At 29.4% G+C, this 15,995-nt stretch overlaps 1 protein-coding gene and 1 long non-coding RNA gene across 2 annotated transcripts; one reads left to right on the top strand and one right to left on the bottom strand.

Moving 5' to 3' along the window:
- Window positions 1-411: 411 nt before the first annotated feature.
- On the bottom strand, window positions 412-2,299 carry LOC140919956 (uncharacterized). Its single transcript, XM_073367231.1, has 2 exons — window positions 1,819-2,299; window positions 412-1,396 (listed from the first exon to the last, which is right to left on the bottom strand). Exons 1-2 carry the CDS (start codon window positions 2,095-2,097, stop codon window positions 1,352-1,354), a joined length of 324 nt encoding a protein of 107 aa, XP_073223332.1. The 5' UTR covers window positions 2,098-2,299; the 3' UTR covers window positions 412-1,351.
- A 175-nt stretch (window positions 2,300-2,474) lies between these two features.
- On the top strand, window positions 2,475-4,885 carry LOC113784431 (uncharacterized). Its single transcript, XR_003470484.2, has 3 exons — window positions 2,475-2,738; window positions 3,281-3,422; window positions 4,198-4,885. It is a non-coding gene; the product is annotated as an uncharacterized lncRNA (long non-coding RNA).
- The last annotated feature ends 11,110 nt before the right edge of the window (window positions 4,886-15,995 follow it).

Genomic DNA, 15,995 nt, shown 5'->3' with positions numbered 1-15,995 from the left:
GACAGCAAAATACCAAAATATTTTTGGAAGATTAGCATGAAAAAGCAAGCGCATCTAGTAACATTTAAAATATGTCTATGTTTTCTTTCCACGACAGAGTTTTGTTGTGGAGTTTCAACACATGATGTTTGATGTAGAATTCCAAATTTTGCATAAAATTCAAGAAATAAGAACTCAACACCATTATCAGTCCTAATAACTTTGATAACTTTGTCAAACTGATTTTTAATTAAAACAACAAAATCATGCATTAACTTTCGAGTTTCAAATTTAGCTTTCAAAAGATAAATCCAAGTGTGTCTAGTACAATCATCAACTATAGTTAGAAAATATTTATGACCATGAATAGAAGAATGGGACAAGGGTCCCCAAATATCCATATGAATCAAATCAAAAGCGTTATCAGAAATAGTATTACTAGCATGAAAAGGTAATCTAGATTGTTTGGCAAGATAACAAGAATCACAAATTTTATTAGAGTTGAAACTCACATATGGAAAATGTTTACAAATATGAGTAAGAACATTATTAGAAGGGTGTCCTAATCTAAGATGCCAGAGATCAAAGTAGCATGTGACGATCTAAAATTTAAAGAATACAACACAAAATGTTTGACATCATTAATAGGTTGTTGCAGATGGTATAAACCATTCAAAAGCTTAGCATGCCCAATCATCTTGGATGTAGGGTCCTGAATATCACATTGAGAGTCAACAAAAGTTAATTTACAATTCAAAGAAGTAATTAATTGCTGAACAGAAATAATGTTTAAGGTAAAATCAGGAATGTATAAAACATTGAAAAGTTTAAATTCATTTGTGAAATATACAGTTCCTGAAAGTGTAGCTTTAACAGTATTTTCATTTGGCAATGTAACATGAATTGGTTTAATTTCATGATAAGTAATAATTTTTTTGGAATCACAAGTAACATGGTCAGTAGTGCCAGTGTCAAGAATCCAATAGTTTGGAGAGATATTACCTAAAACAGAATTCTGTTGATTAGAGGAAACTCCAGCAATTTGAGAAATTTGATTTGTAGGTTGAGATTGATTTTCAGAAAAGGAAGCAGATTAATTTGTTCAACAGTGAATTGAGAGACATTACCATCAGATGGATTGGATTTCGGAGAACTATGATCATTAGGAGCAGACCCAGAATCATCATCAGTAATTGAAGAATTAATATATTTGGTGTTCTTAACAATGATCAACAATGTGTCCTAGCCTGTTGCAAAAAGTACATTGTCGTTGAGGAGCTCCACCTCTGCCCCGACCAGATCCGCGACCTTTACCACGACCTAAACCATTTCTCGGATTAGCATTAGAAGTACCATTGATGGAAGAGTGTATTCAAACCTTAGCATCAACAGAAGGACCAGTAATTTGTCGTCCATGCTGTAAAATTAAAGAAAATGATGTGGTTATATCAGGTAGAGGATCCATCATCAAAATCTGGGTTTTTACCGTATTAAAATTGTCACTGATGCCTTTTAAAAACAGGTGAGGGCTTTAGAGGATCGATAACCTAACACTAATTTTTGTAAACTACACTCAGATGAAGTAGAGCAAGAACAATCTGTGATGGGTCGTAAAATCTCTAACTCCTCCCAAAGAATACTCCAAGCAGTACATAAATTAGAGACTGATTTATCACCTTGTTTAATAAAGTGTAAATCTTGAAGCAGATCAGAAAAACGAAAATGGACTCCTTTAGAAAATCGATTCTTTAGATGATCCCATAAACTTTTTGAATTATCAATGTGTGTTGTACTTTGAGCAATAGAAGGAGAAAGAGTGCGAGTAATCCAAGAAATTACCATCATATTGCAGCGCTCCCAAACATCAAATAACGCATCGTTTTCTGCTGGCATCGGTAACTTTCCGTTGATGAATTTTGCTTTGTTCTTGGAGATCAACGCATGTTTCATCAAACGGCTCCAATTGTAATAATTTGGCCCTTGTAAAGTTTGATTTATAAGAAAAGCGCCCGAATTTTTGCCAGGATGAAGGTAATACGACGATGATGGATTTCGCGATTCATCTTGAGAAACAGTTGCAGAAGTGGTAGATGAATCATCATCATCGGAACCTGCCATTGAAGCGTTGGCCGAAGGAAAGGAGAGGAAAAGAAGGGCAAAACCGAGAAGAGAAAGAAGAGGAATGAAGGTGCGAATTTGTGCGATTTGGAATTTTAGGGTTAAGAGCTTGTTGAATATGTTGTTCTGTTTGAAATTTGGAGATTTTTTTTTTTGGAAATTTAAGATTTTGAAAAAATTGGGTTTAAAAGTAGTACAGAGAAAGAAAAGGAAACTTCTGATACCATAACGAATATTTACTGAATATACATCATTCTTTTATTAATTGAGAAAGAAATATAATATGCATATTTATAATAGCCTATCAATAAAATAGTTATAACAACCTAAAAAATAAAGGCATGTTAAAATTAACAATGGAAGTAGAAGATTCGGGATGGTTGAATTGGAAGATTCGACGGGTTTTTCATTTTGTTTCTATTTCTCTCCCAAATTGCATGAACCCTAATCAGCTTCGATTGTTTCTCATTTCGTAATTTATCTTTCAAATCGCAGGAACCCTAATGCAATTTCTGGTAATTTTCTTCTGAATTTCAACTTAAATTTTGCGTATTTTGTTTTCTAAACATTTGCTTTGGTCCTAGATATATCTCGGTGTTTTAGTGAGATTGGATTGGATTGCTATGCTTTCATGCTTGAAGGTAAGAAAAACTATGTAAAGCTTTAACAAATTAGATAGAGAACATGATTGGATTGTTGTATTAGTTATGGGATAATTACTTGTTCATTATAAGTGGTTCTAACCTTACATGAACATAGAAGGACTATCAAGTGTAGCATTAAATTTGAGATAATCATTCTAATTCCTGTATAATCAAAATGATGTTTTAGGAGATAGGAAAAATTATGCATTGTTTGTTAGGAGCAGTCTACTTGGTTTGCATGCCCTTATCTAACACCATTTTTGTTCTCTGCATGATGTTAACAGAAAAGTTATATATTTATTTACTGGTTCAACACATTTGGATACCCGTACGCAACAAATTTTGAGTGGTACCAGAATTGTCATCTTATAGAAATTTAACATTGATTTGTTGTTTCTTTCATTTCCTACTGGTATAAATTATTTTAGCATAGCAGTAAATAATGATGGTTTCATTTCATGTAAGAAAATATACGATGGTCTTACAAGCACATATAATTCATACGAGTGAAAAATTGATTAATCTTACTCTTCTTGTAGGTATAATGATTTTAATAATGCGGTGAAAGATTTTGGGAGCCTATTCAATGCAGAGGATTGTTTGCTAGATTTGTTTCCCTTGCAAGTTAGGATATTTGTTTCATGGGAAACCAGTTCACTGGTAGCAAAGATAAGCCAAAAGGTCCAATTCATGATTTGTTTGTTTTGTTTTTCCGTATAGTGTTTGGACAGGGTTAAAAAATTCTTAAAATAGGTTCCTAACCTGCTTTCTATTTTATTTAAAGTATCATTATATTATGGTAATCGATACTTTACGACATGGTTTTAGGAAAATTTGTCTGACTTCTACGAGAAAGCTTGTGACGTTTTCAATTATGCATATAACTTAGTGAGTTAACTAAGTATTGGATGATTTTGTTTATAAATTTTCTATGTTCCTTTGGTAATGTATGATTATATGTTATGGATGATGCAATTGTATATTTGGGACTTTTCTGGGAACACAACCCAACTTTTAATAAATGACAAAGCTAGGGTGCCAAATGATTCTCCTGGTCAACTTGGAAAAGAGGTAGTTGCTGAAAAACTAATATGTCAAACAATGTGAATTAAATAGAATTCCTTGCTTTCCATAAGAATGCATGTGCAAGGTAGTGCTTAGTGGGTCTTTGTAAGTATTGAAATTGTTGACCCTACCCTTATTTGTAAAATCATCAGAGTTGAGCTTTTGATTTGTGTTGAGTTGTGACATCTGAAATATGTGCTTTCTAATTTTGCAAGTTGCTACATTTCACTGATAAGAGTCTTATAGCATTCATCCATCTATTTTCCCAAAATGGTCACTTAGATTTCTAAGCATGAATGACCTAACTGTGTTTACTTATTTTTGTATTACTAGTTCGTGTTCGTGAAATTGATACTATATGATATTAATAATATATTTGATGTTTCTTCAGCTCCTTCATCATAACAGTTAGGAGGTTGAAAATAAACCATCAGTTCAATTGTCGAGTTCGGAATTGTTCCTGACACAACTACATTTAGAAAGACGGGTTATCAAGGGAAAATATCGTTAGCTTTGTTCCTGGTGTGGTTGGTTTTGTTCATTTTATTTTCATTGTGAATATATGTTGGACTATGAAGCGATACCACAACTTATCTTTTGTCTTGATTGAAGAAGAACAAACAAAGCCTCAAGTTCTTGATAACTATTACTTTCCGAAAGAAGGCTTCTCATATCAGGATCTTTTGGAAGCCACTAGAAATTTCTCAGAATCTGAAGTTATAGGAAGAGTAGCTTGTGGAACTATCTACAAATTTTTTATGAATGATGGTGAATTTATTGTTGTCAAGAAGCTGAATTTGCGCGGAGAAGGAGTGTCGGGCATCAACCGAAGCTTCTTGGATGAGATTTCAACTCTTGAAAAGACCAGCCACATGAACATTGTGAAGCTGCATGAATTATGTTTTCATGAAGATTCTAATCTTTTATTGTATGAGTACATGGAAAATGGAAGCCTTGGTAAAAAGCTTCGTTCAAGTTCAACATTTTTATTATTGGATTGGAATGTTCGATATGAAACAACTTTAGGGATCTAAACTTAGTTATGATTTGCGAACATGATATAAATTTTGTTTAAGAGTATTGCAACAGTTGATCATGCTTTAGTTAATATTTAGTTATGATTTATAAACATGATATAAATTTGTTTCGGAGTATTGCAATAGTATTCCAATTAAAGACTAATATTAGATACTTCAAATATGTATTTACTATACTTTTAGTTGAAATTTTTATATAAATCAAAAATTAGAAGAAGAAAAAAACCAGCATAAGATGGAAATTTACCGGTGAAACTTTCCTGCGAATTTTTCTTTGAAAATAACTTTCATACAATTTACCTGTGGATTTTCATGCGGAACATATTTTCAACGAAATTGCATGTGGCATTACATGCCGAAATATGCTTATAACACATTTGCATGGATGGTGCTACAGATATTTCTGCACGAAAAGTAGTACGAAAATATCTTAAATTTATTAAAAGTTTGCTGCTCAATTTATTTAGTTTTCCTGCAGATTTAGAAATTCTTAAAAAACAATTATCCACGAAGGTTTTAGGAGAAATAGTTCCACAGGTAAATCTACCGAATTTTAGCTTAAATCCGCATGAAATTCCGATTGTAAAACCTTAATTTCAAGTAGTGAGACATCTGACTTAAACATACTTCCACTTAAATCTAGTGGCACGTAAATTACTTAACTCGTTATATTAAAAACTCAATTTTTTACTCATGTTTACATTATCATTGGATAGATTCACAAGCAAGCAAGGTTAATCATTATACAAACTAGAATGTGATCAACGCATTGCACGATTTTAATTATTAAAAAATTTTGAGGGGTCGTATTACAAATATCCATTATAGATTTATATATTTATTAATTTATGTAAACTTTCAAGTTTATAATTGGATTTTTAATTTTCTTTATATATATATATTGATATTATTCCTTGTATCTTGCGTTATTTTTGTTATTGGTAGAAGTTATATAATATGATCTAATTTATCTTTTGTCGAGTTTATAGGTTTAATATTTTAAAATGAGTGTATTTGTTTGCATTAATAATTTTATAAATAATTTCATTTGCATTTGAGAAATGGAATTAAATAGAATTTATGAAAATGATGATAATTGTACATGATTGTTTTTTAATTCAATTACTTTTTTAATATGTATTTTGGGATTATGTATTACAAATCAATAATTTACATAAATAAAAAGCAATTTAGTAATAAATAAATTATATAATTGATAATTGTAGATTGCAATGTCTTTATTATAATATACAAGTTATATTTGTAGGAATCATAATTTTTTTTAATATATATATTTTTAATTGTTTTTGGTGAATTAGACATTGATAAGAGAAAAAAGAGACAAATATTATCTATAAGATTGACTTTTTTCAATATATTTAAGTTCAAATAACAATTTTTTTTTTATAAATTTTTTTTTAATACATCACATATTGTAAATATATGTGTCGATTCACTGTTAAGACAAAAGTACAAAAATTACATTTTGTACATACTTTAACATTAGCAATTGTTTTAAATTTGTTAAAAAATTTACTTTTTGATTTTTATCTAAATTGTTTCAATATATTTTGCAATTTATTCTGATTTAAACTTTATTGGATAGTTTATATATAACTTTGATTATTTTTTTTTAAATGATAAGGATTATATTTTTATATTTCTTGTAATTTAAGGTGTATGATTGTTACATTTTAATTTTTAAATTACGATTAAGACATTGTGATGTATTTATATGTAATGAATTAAAATGATTCATTGATTAATAAATGAGTTTTGTTATATTAAAAATGATAAAATGGCGGAACTTAATATTTCTAGTAAAAAAATTATAAATAAATAAATAAATAAATAGATTATAATTTTTCTCACCTATCTAACCGGAATTGTAGGTGTAGTAAGTATGGATAAAAAAGGGCACTCCCCTTTCCACGGCTATTATTATTATTATTATTAAATAAAACCAACTATTACCAGAACTAATTTTGTTAACACAATTTCATTAATAACGTATTACCACTATTTCAAAACTAATATTTATAAAAAGTAATTTAAGTAATTACTATTTTAAAATAAATTAAGTAACTAAACATAATACTTATAATTTATGTTACTCATTAAATCAAATATATATACGATTATCAAACCATAAGAAACTCACACATATAAGGACAACTAATCATAAAATTAATCAATATATATTCTAAAATAATTTTAACACCAAATTAATTTCTTTAAAATCCTATTTAATTAATAAAATAGTTGATTATGAATTTTGGGATGTTACAATTCTATCCAACTTAGAAAAATTTCGTCCAGATTAAGCTTAGTCTTTGAAGATATAATAAACATGACGAGGGCATTTATAATTTATTTAAGTGCAACATGAGTTAACAACACATATCACATTTAGCATTCAATTATTGACGACCATACCATAGAGTCACTCACTATAATCTACAAATAAAACATATAGACTTAGTTGGTAATTACTTACTAGATTTAATTGGGGTGAAATGAAACATATTTCAAGTACATTGTTAGCTTCTACTAGATGATTATTACTAACAACTTTATCAACTAATGTAAGTCGAACAAGACAAATAATTATCACACGTATTTTAATATTGCTAATTTCTAATTATTTTTAAATAGTAAATTTAGAGGATGTTACACTATATGTGTGTTGTGGAATTGAATTGATTGATTTTAGTGTGAATTGGTGGTAATTAAATTTGAGGTGTTTGAGTTACGTAATGAGTTAAATAAATGAGTTTGAACTGAAGATGAAATTTTACAAAAAAATTTAGAGTTGTTAAAGTTGTGAAAAAGTTCAAATTTTAACTAAGTTAAACTGTTTGAGCAAAATGATATATTGTAATTAAAAATAGTTAGAGTTTAAAATGTTACTCTTTTAATTACTCTTGAACTGAGTTTAAAAAGAAAAAAGTTTAGAGTATTTTATTAACTCAAAAATTTCGGTGCTTTAATAGTCGAGTGTGTGTTTGTGAGATTTGGGCAATATTTGTTTTATTTAGCTTTAACTAAATAATATAGATTATTTGGTTTTAAAATTTTGGTGTGTGAGAAAGATTTAATTTTGCGAATTTTGTTGTGGTTGGATTAATTTTATTGTGAACAAATTGTTATAAATATTTATGTTTTAAGTAGTTAGATCCTTGAGTCTCGAAAAGGAATCGAGACCTTTGGCACCGAGTTAGCGGTGGGGAGAACTCTGATATATTAATGTTGTTGTGGTGATTAAGTTTTGATGTGATTGTGTATTCATAACTGATAATATGTGCGTTATTAATTTTATTGGAGAAAATCTGTTTTGAGTATACTCTGTGATAAATTTGAAAAATCATTAGTCTTAAATGAGTATTAAAAATGAGGAATCTTTTAATAGCTGCATTTACTTAATGAAAACATGCTAACCCATGATAGGTGGCACCTCGATAAATAGTATTGGTCTATGATAAGCGGTACATTTATGATTTACGTTTTTTTTTAGTAAATCGTGTTGACCTGTGATAGGTGGCACCTCGGTAAATAGTATTGGTTTGTGATAGGCGGTATATTTACGTTTTACGCTTTTTAGTAAATCATGATGACTTGTGATATGTGGCACCTCGTTAATTAGTACTGGTTTGTGATAGACGGTATAATTATGATTTACGCTCCTTCGAGGAGGGTTTTGGTTGGAATTCCGAAATCATGCATTTAGGCATCTACAAATTGCATTAAGGTGTTTGGCACCCGAGTCATGTTTGATATACTGTGATGATTGTATATACATAATCGGTTGTTGTTTGTTATTGTGTCATAATTGCTTTGATGTGTGAATTTGGGTTGATTAAGTTTCGATGTAATTATGTGTTCATAATTGATGTTTTGAATGTTTGATGTGTGATTGAGGTGTGAATTTGTGGAGATTAATTTGGTGTTACTTATGTGTTCATAATTGGTATTATGAATGTGTGAATTGTTAAATGATTCAGAGCCATTTTAGAACTGAAAATCTGCATTTTTTTCATTTGTATTCAGCTACGACAGTGCTGTATTCGAATACGACAGTGCAGTTTTATTAAAAACTTCATTTTCGACTTTGTTTATGCATTTTTGACATATGAAAACCCTTTCGAGGAGTATGCTAAGACGGAAGGTTCTTTTGAGCATTTGAAAACATAAGAATTGTTCAATATAGAGGAAAGATCAATCAATATAAAGGTCAGTGATTCATGATATAATAATTTTGCTACGGTGAAAGTTAAATATAAACCTGAAAATAAATATTTTATTGGAGAAGAATGGTGAGTTGTTGAAAAATTGAAGACCATTTATAATATTTTCGAATTGAATTGGAGGAGACAACAAATTAACTATGCAATCACTAAAATGTGACCTTATGAAACTATGATTACATTAAAAAATTTGCAATAAAAAAATATTAAATTGTAGTTAAGTGTTGAACAATTGATTGAGTGAATAAATAAGAGAAAAGGGGTAGTAATAGTACCCAAGAAAACTGAAAGGGTGGCAAAGTAGACAAAGGAGGACAAAGATGAAGCAGGTTGACGCTTCAAACATTTTGATAACTTGGAATAAATGGATTACGTGACACATGCATGAATCATGTGTCAATAGAAAAAAATTGGACTTGATTTAATAGATGAAAGTTAAATATAAATCTGAAATAAATATTTATTGGAGAGGAATGGTGAGTTGCTGAGAAATTTGAGAAGACCATTCATAATATTTTCTAATTGAATTGGAGGAGACAACAAATTAACTATGCAATAACTAAAATGTGACAATATGAAACTATGGTCACATGAAAAAAAATGCAATACAAAAATGTCAAATTAGTTAAGTGTTGAACAATTGATTGAGTGAATAAATAGGAGAAAATGAGTAATAATAGTACCCAAAAAAACTGAAATGGTGGCAAAGTAGACATTCGAGGACAAAGATTGAACAGGTAGATTAAAAAGGTTGACACCTCATACACTATTATGACTTGGAATTAAATGGATTTATGTGGCACATACATGAATAATGTATCAAAAAAAAAAAAAAATTGACTCGATTTTATACATTACCTCAAATCAATCATCTTCCTATATTGCATGTGACATCTACCAAAGTAAGCAAAATACATGCATTTCCAAGTCAAAGGTTCTTCTACTTCTCTCACTTGCGATGATAAAAGAATAGTTCAAATTCTAAATGTCAAATAACGGAATAATAGAAATCTAATTGATTCTATCAAAAAATAAAAATCTAATTGATTCATAATAATCAAGGAAAAACTTATTCAAATAAAAGTTTTACATGGCCCGGCCCAATAAACCGCTAAGCCTTTAAACAAAAACAGTTTGAAAATTTTACTTTTTAACCCAACTATTATATTTATATTTCTACAATATTTTTAAGAGAATTCTATCATGTACCCTACACCTAAACATGTCACCTCTAAGATACATGAAAAATAATTTTACTCTTTTAACCATTTATAATAAGTTTCAAAACTAATAGATTCGGAAAGTTTCAAAAGTTTTCAAATCTGAAAAGTTCCAATAGTTTTCAAATCTGAAAAGTTCCAATAGTTTTCAAATCTAAAAAGTTTCGAAGATCTATCACTCTCATCAACCATTTCAGATTCTAAATGCAAGGAAATATGGTAAGCTAACAACCAATTTTTTAGAAAGACAACCAAACAAAATTTATCAATATGTTATATGTCAGATACCAATGCATGTAAACCCTGATTTACTGTGAATATGCCCAACTAAAACAAGTTACTATCATTAATTATATTACTATTTTTTTTTTAGATATTAATCAAACCAACACACTTACAATGTACTACAATAGAAATATATTAATCCCTTTCTATTGTAATAAAATTTGAATTAAATTCGACTGATACTAAATCTTAAGAGCTCACTTGTATTCAATTACTAAATCTAAAGGTTGCACTTACAATTATCAACTCAAAATCTAGTGCTATCTGATTGTTATTATACAAACGCCTACCAAATGATATCTTATTGATCACACACACCATCTTTCGACCAATTATCCCCTCATTTCCTCCGATTTACATAATAGATCTTGTAGTAAAAAACATGGAAAGATACATTGTCCACCATATCATGTTTTCCACTCCACGACACTTCTCCCCTCCACTCAACGCCAAACATAACTAAGAATATTTGATATTGACCAAATACCAGTCAAGACAACCCAGCAATAACAAATAGGTTGATCTCTCATGTTCAACCCCAATTAGAAAATTTGCACTAAATATTGAAACATCAAATTTATTGAAAATGTCTAAGGAAAAAAACTGATAGAAATTTTGTGTGGAGCGTTGTCGGGAGCGAAATCAAGAAAATTAAGAAGCTACTCCTTTCAAATATTAATTGTCACGTTTACATCAAAAGGTAACATCTTACTGTTACACTATAAAATGGGAGCTCACTTTAGATGAGGAGACTTTTAATGAAGGATACTGCAAATGGATTCAAAGTGATGAATGATATATGTCATGTGTCTCTGAACATTGGTAAATGGTACTAAAAAGCTATAAATACAAACCATTTGTTCCATTGGATTTTAAAAATGCTTCAAGCAAAACTAAAATTATGAAAGTAAAAAGGTGACAACTAGTAAAAAGCCAATGAAGAGGTGACAACTAGTATAAAGCCAATGAAAACATATATTACGAAAAAATTTAACTACTGAATCTCCCAAATTAAGTATTCGTTGTAGAAAAGGTCCTTAACCTTGTTATGGTTTCCTCCGTTGATCTTGATGCATGCATCTATATAATACATAAGTCGTCTGCATAAGTATGCTAGATGTTTTAAAAAATAGTTTAGACTCCAAAGAGTTTTTTTTTGTTGCATTAACAAATGTACTTTGCTTCAATAATTGGTTTCTTCCTTGGAGGCTTCCTGTGAAACCCCTATCAATAGGCTAATACAATAAAAATACTCACTCCATTTTGCATCAGCAAAATCACTTCATATTATAGTTACAAAGGGACTAGGGTCATCAAAACACAACATACATTGATTGATGCTTGATAGTATGAATGAAAACTCATTAAATTTGCATTTAAGGCAACAACTAGCTTTCACATTTAGGCATTATCCATCATTTCGAGTCATCAAGACTCTATGAATTTGAGATCATTGCACTCATGTATACCACCCTTTTTGAAATAATGAAAAGAAAATAATTTCACTTATCAATTCACAAAGCAGACTTGAATTTCCTACATTATGAACAAAGAGTTCATTATGGATTTCCACTATGTAGTCAATGAGGCATCCATCACTTTAAAAAAAATATGGAACATGAGTGTATCCATCAATTCCTACATTTTGGATTAGATGGTACTAGGATCATGTATTCACCATCTTTTTTGTCTCAAGCAGAAGATTGAATGTTTGTTCAATTAAGATTCCTTTTCTCAAGCAAAATTGGTTTCCCAAAGTTTAAAATTGAATGTTCTTGACTAATCAAAAAATGAGAAATAAGTATTCCGGACATCAATACACAAGTTAAAATTACCACAACAAGCAAAAAAAGTTGCCTTTCAAAACTTTTTGGAATAAAAATTCCAAAATAGTTGAAACTCCATTGTCGGAGCAAATAAAAAAAACTCTTAAGAATCTTGGTACTAAACAGGCTTTGTACAAAGCATTTTGCTCATTTAAGGTTCCTTTTTATCTCAAGCTTAGATTCAATGTTCTTGAATAATCAAGAATTAGAAAATAGCTATAGATATCTCAATGTTAAACCAGGGAAAATTTTGTTAGAATGAAAATTACAAAAATCTTATATAACTCCATCATTGTAACAAAAAGTAAAAAGTTTCTTTCAAAATCTTGATACCAAATAAGATCTTGTGACAGAGGATGTTTGCTCAAGTAGAAGATTGAATGTTCTTGAATGACCAGGAATGAGAAAAAAATTCCCAGAAAAAATTGCATTTCTAAATATTTGTATCATCAGGGTCTTGGTACCCCAACATGCTTCAATGCAAATATGTTGCAACAAAAAAGAGTATTAGAACATAAACATCCTTTTAGGGTTAGGTTACGGGTCATGTATTCCACCCCTATTTTCAATAAAGATTCAATCTTGCAACAATCACAATCTTTTAGGGTTTGCATACCCAATTAAACTTTGATTTACGAAATCGACGGGATCTTTTGGTTGTGAAGCAGAAAATTGAATATTCTTGAATAATAACCAAGAACAAAAAATGAGTAGTTTTATTTTCTAAAACAGATGATTGAATATTCTTGAATAAACAAGAATGAGAAAAATAGATTTTCCAGCATGTATCAATGCAAATAAATTGAAATTAAAATTCCGAAATTACCCAAGCAAATGAGAAAACTGTCTTTCAAAAAGAGTCTTGGAACAGAACACACAACGCGGGACAAAAACATTCACACAGATTCAATTAAAAAGTTGATGTTGCGTATTTAATTGTTTTCTTGAAGAAAGAACACGACAATGAAACCACCGACATAGTAGCACCGTAACGTATAAGCGGAACTCGAATGGAGAAACCGGAGATTGTATATGCCGTTTATATAAACCATTCTCATGGGCTTTTATTTTTGTTGAACCATGGGCCTCGACCCACTACCGTTATAATCATCGACCTTTTTTATTTTTGTTTTACTTTTTTTGTTGAAGTAGAGATAAAAAAACCGTATTGTCAAATTTTCGTTGAAACTTTCAGAAATTTCAAAATAAAAGAAATCTTCGGTATTTAAAAATAACTATCGAAAATTTAATTGCTTCTTGAAATTTCCGTTATAGTTGTTGTTTTTGTTTTTTTATTTAAAAATTACATTTACTTCATATTCAATTTATTTTTCGTGAGAAGTAGAGGAGCAAAAACACCATTGTGTATTTTTGAGTTTGATCTCCTACACAATCTACTAAAAGAGTTGTTGTTGATCTAAGTTTAAACAGACAACCGTACATTTAGTTGAAGTTCTTGAATTACTTTTATTTGACTTATATTTTTCACCTCTATCAAAATCAAAAATTAATTTTGACCTCATTCCTCTCTTTCTGGTTTCTATGTCAAGAGCGAGTAATGATAACAGCTACTCGATTTTATCGTTCAACCTCTCTTGCTCATGATAAGACAACTTCTCGTGACTAAAAAATTTGACCTTGTGAATGTTTCAATCAAATCTATACATAATAGTGTTTTTTTCATCCTTAAAAAAAAGTTAAAAAAAATATTAAAAAATTATCTAAAAAATTTTAAAAAAAATAATACGAATTGGAAATTTCAAACTTTGATATTTCCAACAGAGTAAAATTAACTATCGCAAATTTAAAGGCACAAATTTTCGATAGAGTAAAATTAAATTTTGTGCCTTGAAATTTCCGATAGTTATAAAGTCTGTACCAGATATTTGGGAGAAAAAGATTACTTACTTGAAATCTTGGTGAGGGAGTGAAATTTTGGAGTAATTTTGGAGTAATTTTGTTTTAACAATAATTTAATAAAAATCAAAGGGGCATATTTGGATTTTTAACATTTTTGGAGTATAAGTAAAATTGAAGGGTATAAAATGCAACTTTATTTTTAACTTTAACAAAAGATTTATATCCAAACCAAAAAATCGATAGTGATTATGTTTAAAAATAAATTATCATTAAATATAATCTTTTTGTAATTTTTAAATATTCTATAACCATTGTTTTTGTATTTTTAGATTGTGTAAATTACAAAATTATTCATGAGATAAAATCATACATGTTTTTTGTTAGTATAGAAGCGCACCTAAGAGGAGGGGATTAGGTTTTTAGAAATTTTTCTAGTTTTTAGAGACTAAGTGGATTATTTTTCTGACTATGATTAGAGTATAGTAAACTGAAAATGAAAAAAAAAATTAAAGAACACAAAATGTATCCATTTACAACCAAGGGTACGTCCAGTCATCTTGCACACCACAAGAGATTTTTAAATATTGTTAGAATAAGTACAAGTCTAACTCTAAGACTTCAGTTACAAACTCCTAACAATCTGCCTACGATAGCACACCATTATCTTAGTTTACATTACTTGAAGAAAATACACCACTTTCTTCAAACAACACAATGACTTAGTTAATTTACAATAACGATTTTGACTGTAATCAAGAGGGTATAACAGTTGATGTTTTCTTGTACAATGATATCAGTCTAATATAATTTGAAGTACAACAAATAGCCTTTCTCAATGATATGACAATGTAAAACATGTACTTGAAATATGAAAGTATGACTTTGAATAAGTCACAAAATATTTCAGAAAGTTGTTCAAAGTTGTTCTAAGATTCTTTTGTTAAACTTGAGACTATGAGATATTTATACTCCTTAGACATCACTTCAGATCAATGACAATGGTTCTTAGAAGTTTGATGAACATATGCAACGATATAGAATCAATAAGAATTGAAAAATCACATTGTTTCACAGTTGTATTCGACTGCATCCTACGAGTAGTCAAATACACTTTTGTAACGTTTAGATTTATTTCAAAATTTCAAGCTTGTATTTGAATACAAATCCTTGTACTCGAATATAGATGACTGAATTTTGCCACTGGCTTGATTTTGTATTCGGCTATAACATGTTGTAGTTGAATACAAAAGTGCAGTTTTAGCTACTGATCACTTGGTATTTGTATTCGGCTACAACATCCTATAGTAGAATACATATGTAAAAATTTTGCTTTGACTTGAGGTTGTATTCGCCTACAACATCCTGTAGTCGAACACAAATGTGAAGTTTTAGCTTCTGAATGCATCAATATTCGGCTACACTTATATGTAGTCAAATACAAACTTGACTTTGTTAAAATTTGATTTTCCTAACATTTGTTTATGCATTTTGACATTTTTTGAAAATTATTTTTGATGCATATGTTAAAGTAGAAGGTTCTCATGTGCATTTGAAATATAAAAATATTAGATTACATCATGTATCTTAAACTATAAGTCTTCTAGCATATTGACAATAGTTGACTTGATTGTTGACTTCACTTTGAACTTGCAACTTGATCACTTTACTTGGTTTTTGTCTTCATAAAAAACATAAATATTATTGCATACTTACATTC

The sequence above is a fragment of the Cicer arietinum genome, chromosome 4 (genome assembly GCF_000331145.2).
Source record: "Cicer arietinum cultivar CDC Frontier isolate Library 1 chromosome 4, Cicar.CDCFrontier_v2.0, whole genome shotgun sequence".
Taxonomy (NCBI): domain Eukaryota; kingdom Viridiplantae; phylum Streptophyta; class Magnoliopsida; order Fabales; family Fabaceae; genus Cicer; species Cicer arietinum.
This window is presented reverse-complemented; position numbering and strand designations above follow the sequence as displayed.